This window comes from Neoarius graeffei, chromosome 15, assembly GCF_027579695.1.
Source record: "Neoarius graeffei isolate fNeoGra1 chromosome 15, fNeoGra1.pri, whole genome shotgun sequence".
Lineage (NCBI taxonomy): Eukaryota > Metazoa > Chordata > Actinopteri > Siluriformes > Ariidae > Neoarius > Neoarius graeffei.
In genome coordinates, this window is record NC_083583.1 from 23,387,340 (window position 1) to 23,400,021 (window position 12,682).

At 40.6% G+C, this 12,682-nt stretch overlaps 1 protein-coding gene across 3 annotated transcripts in view; it reads right to left on the reverse strand.

The window, feature by feature from the left end:
* Nucleotides 1-3,475: 3,475 nt before the first annotated feature.
* mctp2b (multiple C2 domains, transmembrane 2b) overlaps nucleotides 3,476-12,682 on the reverse strand; it is a 93,495-nt gene continuing 84,288 nt past the window's right edge. For all 3 annotated transcript variants that reach the window (XM_060941046.1, XM_060941045.1, XM_060941047.1), the window contains 2 exons: nucleotides 7,990-8,087; nucleotides 3,476-4,666 (listed from right to left, as the gene is read on the reverse strand). In XM_060941046.1, coding sequence (XP_060797029.1) covers nucleotides 4,595-4,666; nucleotides 7,990-8,087 — 170 coding nt within the window. In that variant the 3' untranslated portion in view covers nucleotides 3,476-4,594. The remainder of the gene's footprint in view (nucleotides 4,667-7,989; nucleotides 8,088-12,682) is intronic.

Consider the following 12,682-nt stretch of genomic DNA (forward strand, 5'->3'; position numbering starts at 1 on the left):
TACCACTTTAAAGGTTCAAATTGTTTCTTTATTGTGACACAAACAATAATTAAGATGAAAAAACAGAAATCTGGAGTGTGTATAGGTATTCACCCCCCAAAGTCAATACTTTATAGAGCCACCTTTTGCTGCAATTACAGCTACAGGTCTCTTGGGGTATGTCTCTATTAGCTTAGCACATCTAGCCACTGGGATTTTTGCCCCATTCCTCAAGGCAAAACTGCTCCAACTCCTTCAAGTTAGATGGGTTGTGTTGGTGTACAGCAATCTTCAAGTTATGCCACAGATTCTCAATTGGATTGAGGTCTGGGCTTTGACTAGGCCATTCCAAGACATTTAAATGTTTCCCTTTAAACCACTCCACTGTAGCTTTAGCAGTGTGTTTAGGGTCATTGTCCTGCTGGAATGTGAACCTTTGTCCCAGTCTCAAACCTCTGGCTGACTCAAACAGGATTTCCTCCAGAATTGCCCTGTATTTAGTGCCATCCATCTTTCCTTCAGTCCTGACCAGCTTTCCTTTCCCTGCAGATGAAAAACATCCCCACAGCATGATGCTGCCACCACCATGCTTCACTGTAGGAATGGTGTTCTCAGGGTGTTGGGTTTGCACCACACATGGCATTTCCCACGATGGCTAAAAAGATCAATTTTAGTCTCATTTGACTCAGTTGCAGAGTCGGGGTCCTTCCAGAACAGGTTGATTTATACAGACATCATGTGACAGATCATGTCACACTTTGATTGTACACAGGTGGATCTTACGCAACTAATTATGTGACTTATGAAATGAATTGGTTGGACCAGCTCTTATTTAGGAGTTTCATACTAAAGCGGGTGAATATCTATGCACACTCCAGATTTGTTTTTCTTATCTTATTGTGTCACAATAAAACAACAATTTGCACCTTTAAAGTGGTAGGCATGTTGTGTAAATCAAATGGTGCTAACCCCCCAAAATCCATTTTAATTCCAGCTTGTAATGCAACTAAACAGGACCAACACTAAGGGGGATGAATACTTTTGCAAGACACTGTATACTGCTTATCCATCAGGGTTGCGGGGTAGCAGGAGCCAATCCCAGCTGACTTTGGGTAAGAGGCAGGGTACACCCTGGGCAGGTTGCCAGTCTATTACAGGACTAACACAGAGATGAACAATCATTCACATTCACACCTATGGGCAATTTAGAGTAATCCATGTCTTTGGACTATGGGAGGAAACCAGAGCACCCGGATGAACCCCACACAGGCACGGGGAGAACATGTGCAAACTCCAAGAACATGCAAACTCCAGGCAGAAAGGCCCCAGATGGTCACAAGGTTTAAACCCAAAACCTTCTTGCTGTGAGGTGACAGAGCTAAGGAATGATCTAGAGTGGTATTACACTCCACCGCTATTAAAGACAATTGTCATTTGTCTGCAGTACGGGTGATTACTCATGGTCACCTGAAATAAGTGAAATCTCATCGTCATATCCTTCACATCCTTAGTTTGATTGGCAACCTAAATGACTATCCCCATGAACATGTATGAAAAATATATTCCCTGTACAATATTATATTCTGATTTTACTGATATACTTTGTATATATATAAAGCAAACAACCACACTACACTCTCAGAAAACAAAGTACATTATTGTACCTTTAGGGGTACAATGGCTTGTTGGTGGAGCAGTACCCTCTAAAGTACTTACTTGTGCCATTTATATACTAACTGGGAATATATATGTACCTTTTGGGTGGCATGGTGATGTAGTGGTTAGCACTGTCGTCTCACAGTAAGAAGGTTCTGGGTTCAAGCCCAGCAGTCAACGAGGGCCTTTCTGTATAGAGTTTGCATGTTCTCCCCATGTCTGCATGGGTTTCCTCTGGGTGCTCTGGTTTCCCCCACGGTTCAAAGACATGCGGTTAAGTTAAAGGGATAGTTCGGGATTTTTGACATGAATCTGTATGGCATCCCCATCAATAGTGTCGTGCAAACACACTGACCTTACCCCTGACAACATCCTGTGAGTCCAGTTCTGGTCCAGACGAAAGTAGTCCGGCAAGTTTGTTGGGGTCACGAAAGTAAAACGTTTTTCGTCTCAAAACAGTATGTGTTCAAAAGAGTGATATATTTGCATCACAAAACCGTTGCCAAATAAAAAGTCAGACCTCGAAATTGCTTGGCACTATTTTCTCTCCCTTCTTATCACTGCGCGCTGCCTGCTTCATCCAGCTGTGGCTCCAGCTTCAAGGATAAGCTGGAGCCGCATAAGTAGGAGTCCCGGCGGGTGGTTTGTATTCGATTCGTTTATATCCCGACCTTGTCAGCTGTCAGATTTATGTTCATGGACCCGGTAAGCTGGTAAATAATTTTTTTTTCTTTATCAAATTCTAACAGAAAACGAGAGCACCCGAAAGGGAAAACCGAGCCAAGCCGCCTCATGGCTGTAATGCAAATGACACGGAGCAAAAACATGGCTGAATCCTGAATGACTCTTATTTGTATAAATAGGGCACTACATAGGCAGCAGTGGTAGTTTCTTTTTCCCTGCCATGGAAGCGCACTTGTATACTGAGGAGGAAAGCAATTTGCATTACAGCCATGAGGCGGCTCGGCTCGGTTTTCCCTTTTGGGCGCTCTCGTTTTCTGTTAGAATTTGGTAAAGAAAAAAAAAATATTATTTACCAGCTTACCGGGTCCATGAACATAAATCTGACAGCTGACAAGGTCGGGATATAAACGAATCGAATACAAACCACCCGCCGGGACTCCTACTTATGCGGCTCCAGCTTATCCTTGAAGCTGGAGCCACAGCTGGATGAAGCAGGCAGCACGCAGTGATAAGAAGGGAGAGAAAATAGTGCCAAGCGATTTCGAGGTCTGACTTTTTATTTGGCAATGGTTTTGTGATGCAAATATATCACTCTTTTGAACACATACTGTTTTGAGACGAAAAACGTTTTACTTTCGTGACCCCAACAAACTTGCCGGACTACTTTCGTCTGGACCAAAACTGGACAAGAACTGGACTCACAGGATGCTGTCAGGGGTAAGTCAGTGTGTTTGCACGACACTATTGATGGGGATGCCATACAGATTCATGTCAAAAATCCCGAACTATCCCTTTAATACGGGGCAGCTATGGCTTGACGTGCCTTTAAGCAAGGAACCAAACCCCCAACTGCTCCCCGGGCGCTGTAGCATAGCTGCCCACTGCTCTGGGTATGTGTGTGTGTGTGCTCATTGCTCACTTGTGTGTGCTCACTGCTTTAAATATAGAGGAGGAATTTCACTGTGTGCTTAAGTCTGTGCTTGAGTGCATGTGTGACAAATAAAGGCTGCTTCTTCTTCTTGAAGTCCAATAGGGGGTACAGTAGTGTAGATTGTACCTTGGGGGACAGAAATGGACTCCTACTGTAACCCTATTCCTGACAGTGTATGATTCATTTAAACATTCATCTAAAAACAAATTCAAGGTCCACAAGGAATTTCTGCAGTTTGACTCGAAGTTTATTGTGTTCTGGGCCACTGAACAGTGAGTCAAATTTAGTGAACTTTCTCTGTGCAAAGGATCAAGATGTTGTGCATGCATTAATCCCAGTTACACCTTGATAAGAAACCAAGGTGAGTCTGTAATGTGCTGCAGACTTTTTTTTTTTACACATAAGGAAAATAATTAAAAAGTATGGCCAGTGGTAAACAAGGAATACAACTGTCAATGTCATCAGTAACATCCAGTACAACTCTAACACATGTAGCTGTATTTGGTTTCAAAAGTGCAGCTTAAAATCAGTTTTATTTACAATTATACAGCATACACAGAAGGCACTTCTGTTTTTAAAGTGTTTTTTCTTTTTTTTTTTTTTTACAATCATAATGACAACACAATCATTATAAAAGGCTTAAAAGTACAAAAATACATCTACATTTGAAGTGTAAATCCCTTAAATTACAATAATCTGTCACTGATGAATAGTTTAAAAGACCACCAATAAGGCTTACTGTGAAATCTGCAAACATTATACACATGTACTGCGACACCACAAAATGCATCCTGGCCCAACACACATCCGGTATTGCAGTCTATTGCACTCTCTTAGAATTCAGGAATTAGCAACACGGAGATTGCGTCATATCAATGTACACTGAAACTGTGCCTACATCTATAGTACATGCCAAACACTATACAGTGTAGGATGTAGCCCATAGTGTCCCCCATCAAGCAAATTTAGATCAGGGTTTCCTGTGGAGTATCCACTGCATATACAATACACTGATCGAAATTAAAAAAGAAAGAAAAAAACCCCACCACAAACGAAGTCTGCTTATATTGTTAAAAATCCTTCCAAGAAATAGTTTCTTTGGTACGAACCCACTATTAACGACACCAGTAGGGTTAAGTTTGATTTTAAGTCACTTAAAACGTTGCACAGCATGCAGAATAATAAAGAATTAAACACAATTAACTGATTTCAAAATGAATAAAACATTGAAACTGTTTAAAAATAAAAATGCTGGGATTTATAAAATTATACATTTACATGAAGCAGGGAGAAATGAGTGGATGTTTAGTGTCACTGATATGAACAGAGTCTCTGAAGATGAGCTCAGATCTGGTTATGCTGGACAGCTCTCTTTCTTCTGGGAACGTAGACAGGTTTAGGTGGTGAATATTGTTCCTAAAGAATCAAGGGGAAGGAAGGAAGGACAAACAACATGAGGTCAGCATTATTGTTTATCAAACCGAACACTTTCTCAGTAATGCCCATGAAATCAACCATGATGATTCAGAGCATTTTATGTGCATGTTTCATGGATAATATTATATGGACATGGGGGCGTCGTGGCTCAGGTGGATAAGGCGCCATACCATAAATCCGGGGACCCGGGTTCATTTCCCGATCCCTCCCCTTCTCTCTCTCCCGCTCATTTCCTGTCTCTACACTGTCCTATCCAATAAAGGTGGAAAAACCCAAAAAAATATCTTTAAAAAAATATATATATATATTATATGGACAGGAGTGTTTTACTGGGAAATATACTACTTTTATTTTTTTCACGGTCCGGTTTCCATCAAATCCTGCGCTCTGATTGGCTGGCAAGCGGGTCTGTAACCTACGGTACGGACCCCAGTTACGGACCTCTGGCAACTCGCTCGTTCACAACAACAACAAACATAGTAGCATTTTTTTGTCAACATTTATCTTTTCTTTATAAGATTTATTTATAAGATTATCAAAAATCTTGTAAATTTTTGCCAGCATTTCTCAGGAAAATAGCATTAATTTTACAGCATGGTTAGCGATAACGACAGTTCACAGCGAAAGCGAGTTTTACTACCCTGAGGAAGAAGAAATAAAATAAAACATTTCAGGAGAAAGCTAAAAACCTCTAACTTGCTAACGCCGAGCAAAAACATGGCTGAATCCTGAATGACTCCTACTTGTATAAATAAGGGACTACATAGGTGGCAAAATGTAGGTTTTTTTTCCCCCTGCCATGGAAGTGCACTTGTAGGAAGCAATTTGCATTACAGCTGTGAATGAGGATTCAAAATGGCGGCTCGGCTCGGTTTTCCCTTTCGGGTGCTCTCGTTTTCTGTTAGAATTTGGTAAAGAAAAAAATAAATATATTATTTACCAGCTTAAGGTCGGTCCGTATGGTGAAATACCGTGACCTCGGCCCTCAAGACCTCGGTCACGGTATTTCACAATACGGACCTCCCAGCACATATATGTATTTTTCATACGAGCTACATCCAGGACATGGAGAACCCAAACCCTGACATAAATCTCTATACGCCACTTGTGAGAAAAATCAATGATTTGTTTTGATAAATTTGGGTACTTTTTGTTTGTGAATGTGTCTATATAATAAAAAGAAAAATCACACGTTAGCTTGAAGATATGAAGTTTATCTTGTATTGAAAAACTCACATTTTTATACAAAACACATTGCGGATCTGAGTGACATATTTAAATAATATTGGCTGGTGTTGAATGGTATACTCGTCTTCGACTCGTTCAATATCATGCTAGCTAAATGGAATATATACCATGAGAAAAAAAAGCCAGCCTATATTATAATTATATATACACACTCCTTTTGGATGTTCAACGCGTTTCTCTTTCAAAATTCTCTCAAAATCTTCCGTATTTAACGAAGCAAACCTGGAGGCCATGTTTGTTTACAAACTGTCAGTGTCGCTCACTAGCGTGGAAGTTTTACATCTCCAATGTGTGATGTCATGTTGTCTTGACGACCATGCAATATTGTAAATCATATTCAACGCTCATTCTCCATTGGGTAGAGTGATGTAATACACGTAGGATAAGCAATATGCTAAGAATATTGCATGCTATCAAAACAAATGAATGAAACCCGCTAGAAGGGAATAGAACACATGATTTTATTCCATCGAAAAAGTGTCCTGTACGTACAATAATTCCTGATATTTCACTCTGATGTCACACCCAGTGTTTTCCCGCTGACTAGACGCGTGTTGTCAAAATGGCGAACCGGTTCAAAATTAAAATTCTTTTGATTAACCTGCATTTTGTTTTGGGGTTTTTTTGTGTGTGTGTGGATGTGTCCCTATAATATAAAGAACACTACACAGTGGCATGAAGTTTTGTTGCTTTTTTTTTGTATTTTTGGGGTTTTATTTTCAAATAGAGTTTTTATTTCGTCCTCGGTTGGTTCAGCAACATGCTCCACCATTTTGTTTTTCCTTCTTCAGGGTTGGTTTTTTTTTTTGGTGGTTGGCAAACCCACTTAAAAGGTGTATTACTGGGGGATGTCGTGGCTCAGGTGGATAAGGCGCCATACCATAAACCCGGGGACCTGGGTTCGATTCTGGCCCGAGGTCATTTCCCGACCCCTCCCTGTCTCTCTCCCGCTCATTTCCTGTCTCTACACTGTCCTATCCAATAAAGGTGGAAAAAGCCCCCCAAAAAAATCTTAAAAAAAAAAAAAAAAAAGGTGTATTCCTGCCACCAACTGGGCTGGAGTGTTGAACAGGCGATATTGGGGGGGAAGAGAAGAACCTATATTCTTTGAGCTATTTCTGTTTCATTTAAATACTTGATAAAGCCGCCATTTTGTTTTTCTGTACTGACGGTATATGAGCTGATATCCTTGTAGTAGAGTAGCCAATCAGAGCATGCGATTGCTCATATACAGTGAATAGAATATATTACACACACACACTGTACATATAGGCAGTGTCTAAAAGCGGAGCTCCTGATGAGTGTATGAGCAAAATATTTTCAAGGGCACAAACTCAACCTGAATATAATAATATTACAGCATATGAACCACTGAATTGTGTAGTGTAATGTACTGCGCATCAATACATTTCTGCATTGTCTTGTGACAATGATATCAACAATGAGATACACATCGCGGTTACGAATACATATTTATTCCTTTGTCTGACACTGCATGCCATGCACCAGAAACAACACCATGCCATTTATTATGGTAATCCAAAGGTGATACTAAATACAGGGGTCTGCAAAAGTAGGTATACAGCAAGGATTATTCCAGGATTATAATAGTGGTGCTAGGTTTCATTTAATATTAACGTTTTATACAAACGGTTTGTTTTTCATTACTGTATACCTACTTTTGCAGCCCCCTGTGCACTCTGTGGTTCAGTAGCTCACACAATATCATAGTATTTGTGGTTAGTGAAAAGGAACTTTTGAGTACACGATGAGCTATATTAAAGAAATAAATCATTAAGAAATAAAATGCAGGACTGAAATAGGCCTAAACAGCTTTTGCACCGACACTAATTTTCCAAGTTGTCAGTGACTAATAGCTGATGAAAACTTTTTTTTTTTTTAAATATTGGCATATGTAATGAATCAGAAACAGCAGAAGCATACTATATCCTAGAACAATGATTTCTGTTGCAGTGAGACTGAATGAACCATTCTGAGATTTTTGGCATGGCTTCAGATAACCGAGTGCGTAACTGATCCACTGAAAGTCTTACCTTTTGGACGTCTGAAGGCACCCTGGAGAGGAAATCCATCACTTCATTGTTATCGATAGCGTATGGATTCCGTAATTTCTTTGTGAATTTATTTATACCTAAATAAAAGAAATACAGATCAGCAGATACAGATAATCCAGTTTGTCCAGCAGAGGGAGCAAGTGCGCACTTCAGTGCTCCAGTCAGTGAGCCACAAGCAGTCCTGCTGACAGCATGGGGACAAATCTTTATAGCAAATCCAGATTAGTCATTTATGAAGCATTGCTCAGTGCCAGTTTAAAATAATATACAGCGTTGTGGAAAAATCTTAGGCACCCTAATTGTGTCGGAGATGTTTCTTTTATGAATTGTGCATTATTAGGGCAATAATAATCATAATAATAATAATAATAATTACTCATCTCATTATCTCTAGCCGCTTTATCCTTCTACAGGGTCGCAGGCAAGCTGGAGCCTATCCCAGCTGACTACGGGCGAAAGGCGGGGTACACCCTAGACAAGTCGCCAGGTCATCACAGGGCTGACACATAGACACAGACAACCATTCACACTCACATTCACACCTACGGTCAATTTAGAGTCACCAGTTAACCTAACCTGCATGTCTTTGGACTGTGGGGGAAACCGGAGCACCCGGAGGAAACACACGCGGACACGGGGAGAACATGCAAACTCCGCAAAGAAAGGCCCTCGCCGGCCACGGGGCTTGAACCCGGACCTTCTTGCTGTGAGGCGACAGCGCTAACCACTACACCACCGTGCCGCCCATAATAATTACTATTATTAGATTTCCAAACACTACTTTTCCAACCAAAATTAAACGTGACAGAAATAGTGTTACAGTTATCCGTGTCAGTAAAGGAGGTAACATATTACATAATAGACCACTTTCCACTTTTCAAGTATTACCTGCAATAATACTAAGAAGCGCAACAGTCCGAGTCTTCAGAAGAGCTGCACCAAAATTCTTCAAGATTGTTTAGGAAAAACTTACCGATCAATTTTCTTAATAACTGGCACAAAATGTCCCCAAGAGCACTAATGCATTTTTAAAGACGAAGGCTTGTCATGCCAAATATTGACTTTAAGTTTATTTTTGAGTACTGCTCTTTATCAAAGTTTTTAAAATAGAAATTATAAAAGATTTAAATGCATTATTTCTGAAAGCATCTTTACTTTCCAACACTTCCTGTGCTGCCTAAGACTTTTATACAGTGCTATAGATCCTAATTACATTTCAGTTGTGGTTAAAAGCTGCAATGAAAAGTTTTCTGATCCGCCTGAACTGTGAGGTTGTGTCAGGGTTTATACTGATTAGCAAATCACCAGCAATGTAAACATCTCATCAACAGTGTGAGTGTGAGAAAAGCAGAACAGAGAGCGTGGAGGGTTGTAAAGTAATTGGACCAAAAAAAAAAAGTCAATCCTTTTACAGTACTAGGTATGGAGTGTGAAATGTAATTGCAGTCACTTTGCTGTTCATTTCTTAAAAAAAAAAGAAAGAAAAAAGCAAAAAAAAAAAAAACACATGGCAGAACTACTCACCACAACCACACAAAGTGATAAAATAATGCGGCCAGATACAGTATTAGAGCAATTCCAGCGTTATGGACGTGACACTTGAACTCAAAATGGCAACAAATGACCCAGTGCATGTTTTATTGTCTCCCAGTATTTAAACAGGTGTTGCATATTTTAAGGCTGTACCATACTGGAGAAGTGATAGAACAAGAACAATTCCCATAGTACATCTAGGGCATGCCAGAAAACGCCAATAAAAGATGCGTTATGGATGTGACAGAAAAAGTATCACTTTTCTTGGGTGACTGTACATTTTTATCAAACTCTGTGAAATTGTAAACCTAATGTCGAAATGGAGATATCCATTTGATAGAGGGGTCCAAGGTGAATATTAAAAAAATCTTTGTTTAAAATATTTTGTATTTCATGCAGAGTTTCGGAAGGAAAAGTCAGCGTTATGGATGTGACGAAATTCCGTTATGGATGTGACGCGTCTGAAATAGACATGGCGTATGTTTAGAAAATCAGCAATTTAACCACCATAACCCTTTGAAAAACTCTCTAAATATCAGCTAAAACTATCAAAGTTCTTAAATAATATTTAGAATGGCTATTGTTTTGCTGTTTTGTGGATTTTAGCATACATTTCTGTGGCTTGTGGCAATAATATAGAATTGTACATGATCAAAGTTGATTTTAGCTTGGGTTTTACATTATAAGAAAGACTGACAGTGACATATTAGGTTGGTTACAAATTGGTTCAACTTATTCACATCTGTAAAATACAGGCCTAGGTGATATCTCTGGGAGTGGTTTTGATGTATTACATGCTGCTTTATTTTTGCATGGTGAGGTTGACATTTACATGGAATTGCCCATTACTCATTTAAAAAAGGAGGCTGGATAAGCAGGAAATACATCACAAGTTTCTGTACTTGTGGTAAAGGGGGAGCCGAGCTAAGCAGATCGTTAATTCTGATTGTTACTTTGGAGATCTGACCCGTACAACTCAAATCAGCCAGAAGAAAACAGGAACCCCTTCCCAAAAAAACCAAAAACAAACCAGAACATCAAGTACGTAGTAGCTTATCTGGCCTGCCATCAAAACAACCATGACGACCAAAACCTCAAACAGAACTGAATGTGACAATATGAGCGAGGACCAACCTCCACGACAAATTGTCTACGACAGGAAAATCAACAAAGGACTAAATTTTGTTCCCTGAGGGAAGATCTACCCAAAACATCGATCAGAACTGAATTTGCATGATAAATGAGAGAGGAGATGCAATTCTAGTGAGAAGAAAACTTAAGTTGAACTAATTACTAATTTGTTAGCAAAACATTTGACAATACAATGACCAAGTTTTGTGCAGAAGGTCTAGTTCTTTCAAACAAAACAATCTGAAATGAGGGAGGCGACACGCTTTAACTGAAAATAAACAAAGTTGTAAACAACAATCAACAAACAAACGACCAAGTTTGGTTCCCTGTAGGAAGCTCTACCAAAACATCGATCAGAACTGAAATCAGGTGAGAACTGCGAGAGGAGATAAAATTCTAATGAGAAGTCCCAAAACTTAAGGCGACCTAATTACCAGTTTGTTAGGAAAAAACTGACAATACAATGACTGAGTGTTGTGCAGAAGTTCCATCCATCCATCCATCCATCCATTATCTGTAGCTGCTTATCCTGTTCTACAGGGTCGCAGGCAAGCTGGAGCCTATCCCAGCTGACTATGGGCAAAAGGCGGGGTACACCCTGGACAAGTCGCCAGGTCATCACAGGGCTGACACATAGGTGGTGTTTACATTAGACCATATCCGTCTCGTTTTCGTCGCGGATGCACTGTCCGTTCACCTTAAAACGCCGGGAAACGACTCCACAGGCGGAACAACTTGAATCCGCGAGGGCCCACGTATTCAACCCAGTTCGTATCTGATCCGGTGCTGTGTAAACATTGAGATACGAGGAAACGCAGTGCTGAGCTCTAGCTGACGTCGTCATTGGACGACGTCACTGTGACATCCACCTTCCTGATTCGCTGGCGTTGTTCATGCCACGTTGGTCATGTGATGCGACTGCTGAAAAACGGCGCGGACTTCACTTCCTGCTATTGTTTCCACCTTGTATCACCTTTTTGTTTTTCATTAAAGAGTATAAAAGTATGAATATAATGCTTTGCTTTGTCATTCTTAATGTTGTTCATGGTAAGATGCAAATACTGCCCATTGTGTAGTTATGATTGTCTTTAGGCTTGCCATCCTTCCACTTGCAAGTGGTGAGTGACTTGCGCATGCCCGATATGCACTGGGATCACACACACAGCGGCTCAGTCCCGAATCACTGCTCGCGCGCTCTGTGAGCTGCGCAGGGCCGGAGTGCGCACCCTCCAGAGGGCACTCGCTGTTCAGGGCGGAGTGATTTGGAGCGCAGCCGCTGAGGAGGAAGCGCTGAGCTGCACTGACACATTTCAACTTACGTGCCGTCTAATTAGTCATGTGATTAGCGTATCCGTGTATTAGCGTTGCTGTGTGCACGCGAATCATGTATTGGCGTTGCTGTGTGCACGCGAATCGTTTTAAAAACGTTAATCTGATGATCCGCTGATACGGTCTAATGTAAACACCACCATAGACACAGACAACCATTCACGCTCACATTCACACCTACGGTCAATTTAGAGTCGCCAGTTAACCTAACCTGCATGTCTTTGGACTGTGGGGGGAACCGGAGCACCCGGAGGAAACCCACGCGGATACGGGGAGAACATGCAAACTCCACACAGAAAAGAATCAGAACTGAAATCCACTGAGAACTGAGGGAGGAGACACGATTTAACAGAAAATAAAAGTTGTCAACAAATTGTTTACAATAGGAAAATCAACAAACAAATGAGCAAGTTTTGCTCCTCAAGGGAAAATCTACCCAAAACATCGATCAGAACTGGAATCGGATGAGAAATGAGAGAGGAGATACAATTCTATTGAGAGGCCTGGAAAATTTGTTCATTTGGCCTAATTGCCAACTCGTTAGAAAATAATTTGACAAAACAAAGACCGAGTTTTGTGCGGAGTGATGAGTTCTTTCAAACAAAACAATCGGAATGGAAATCCATGGAGAACTGACGGAGGAGATATGATTTAATTGAACCGTGGACGACGGATGCCA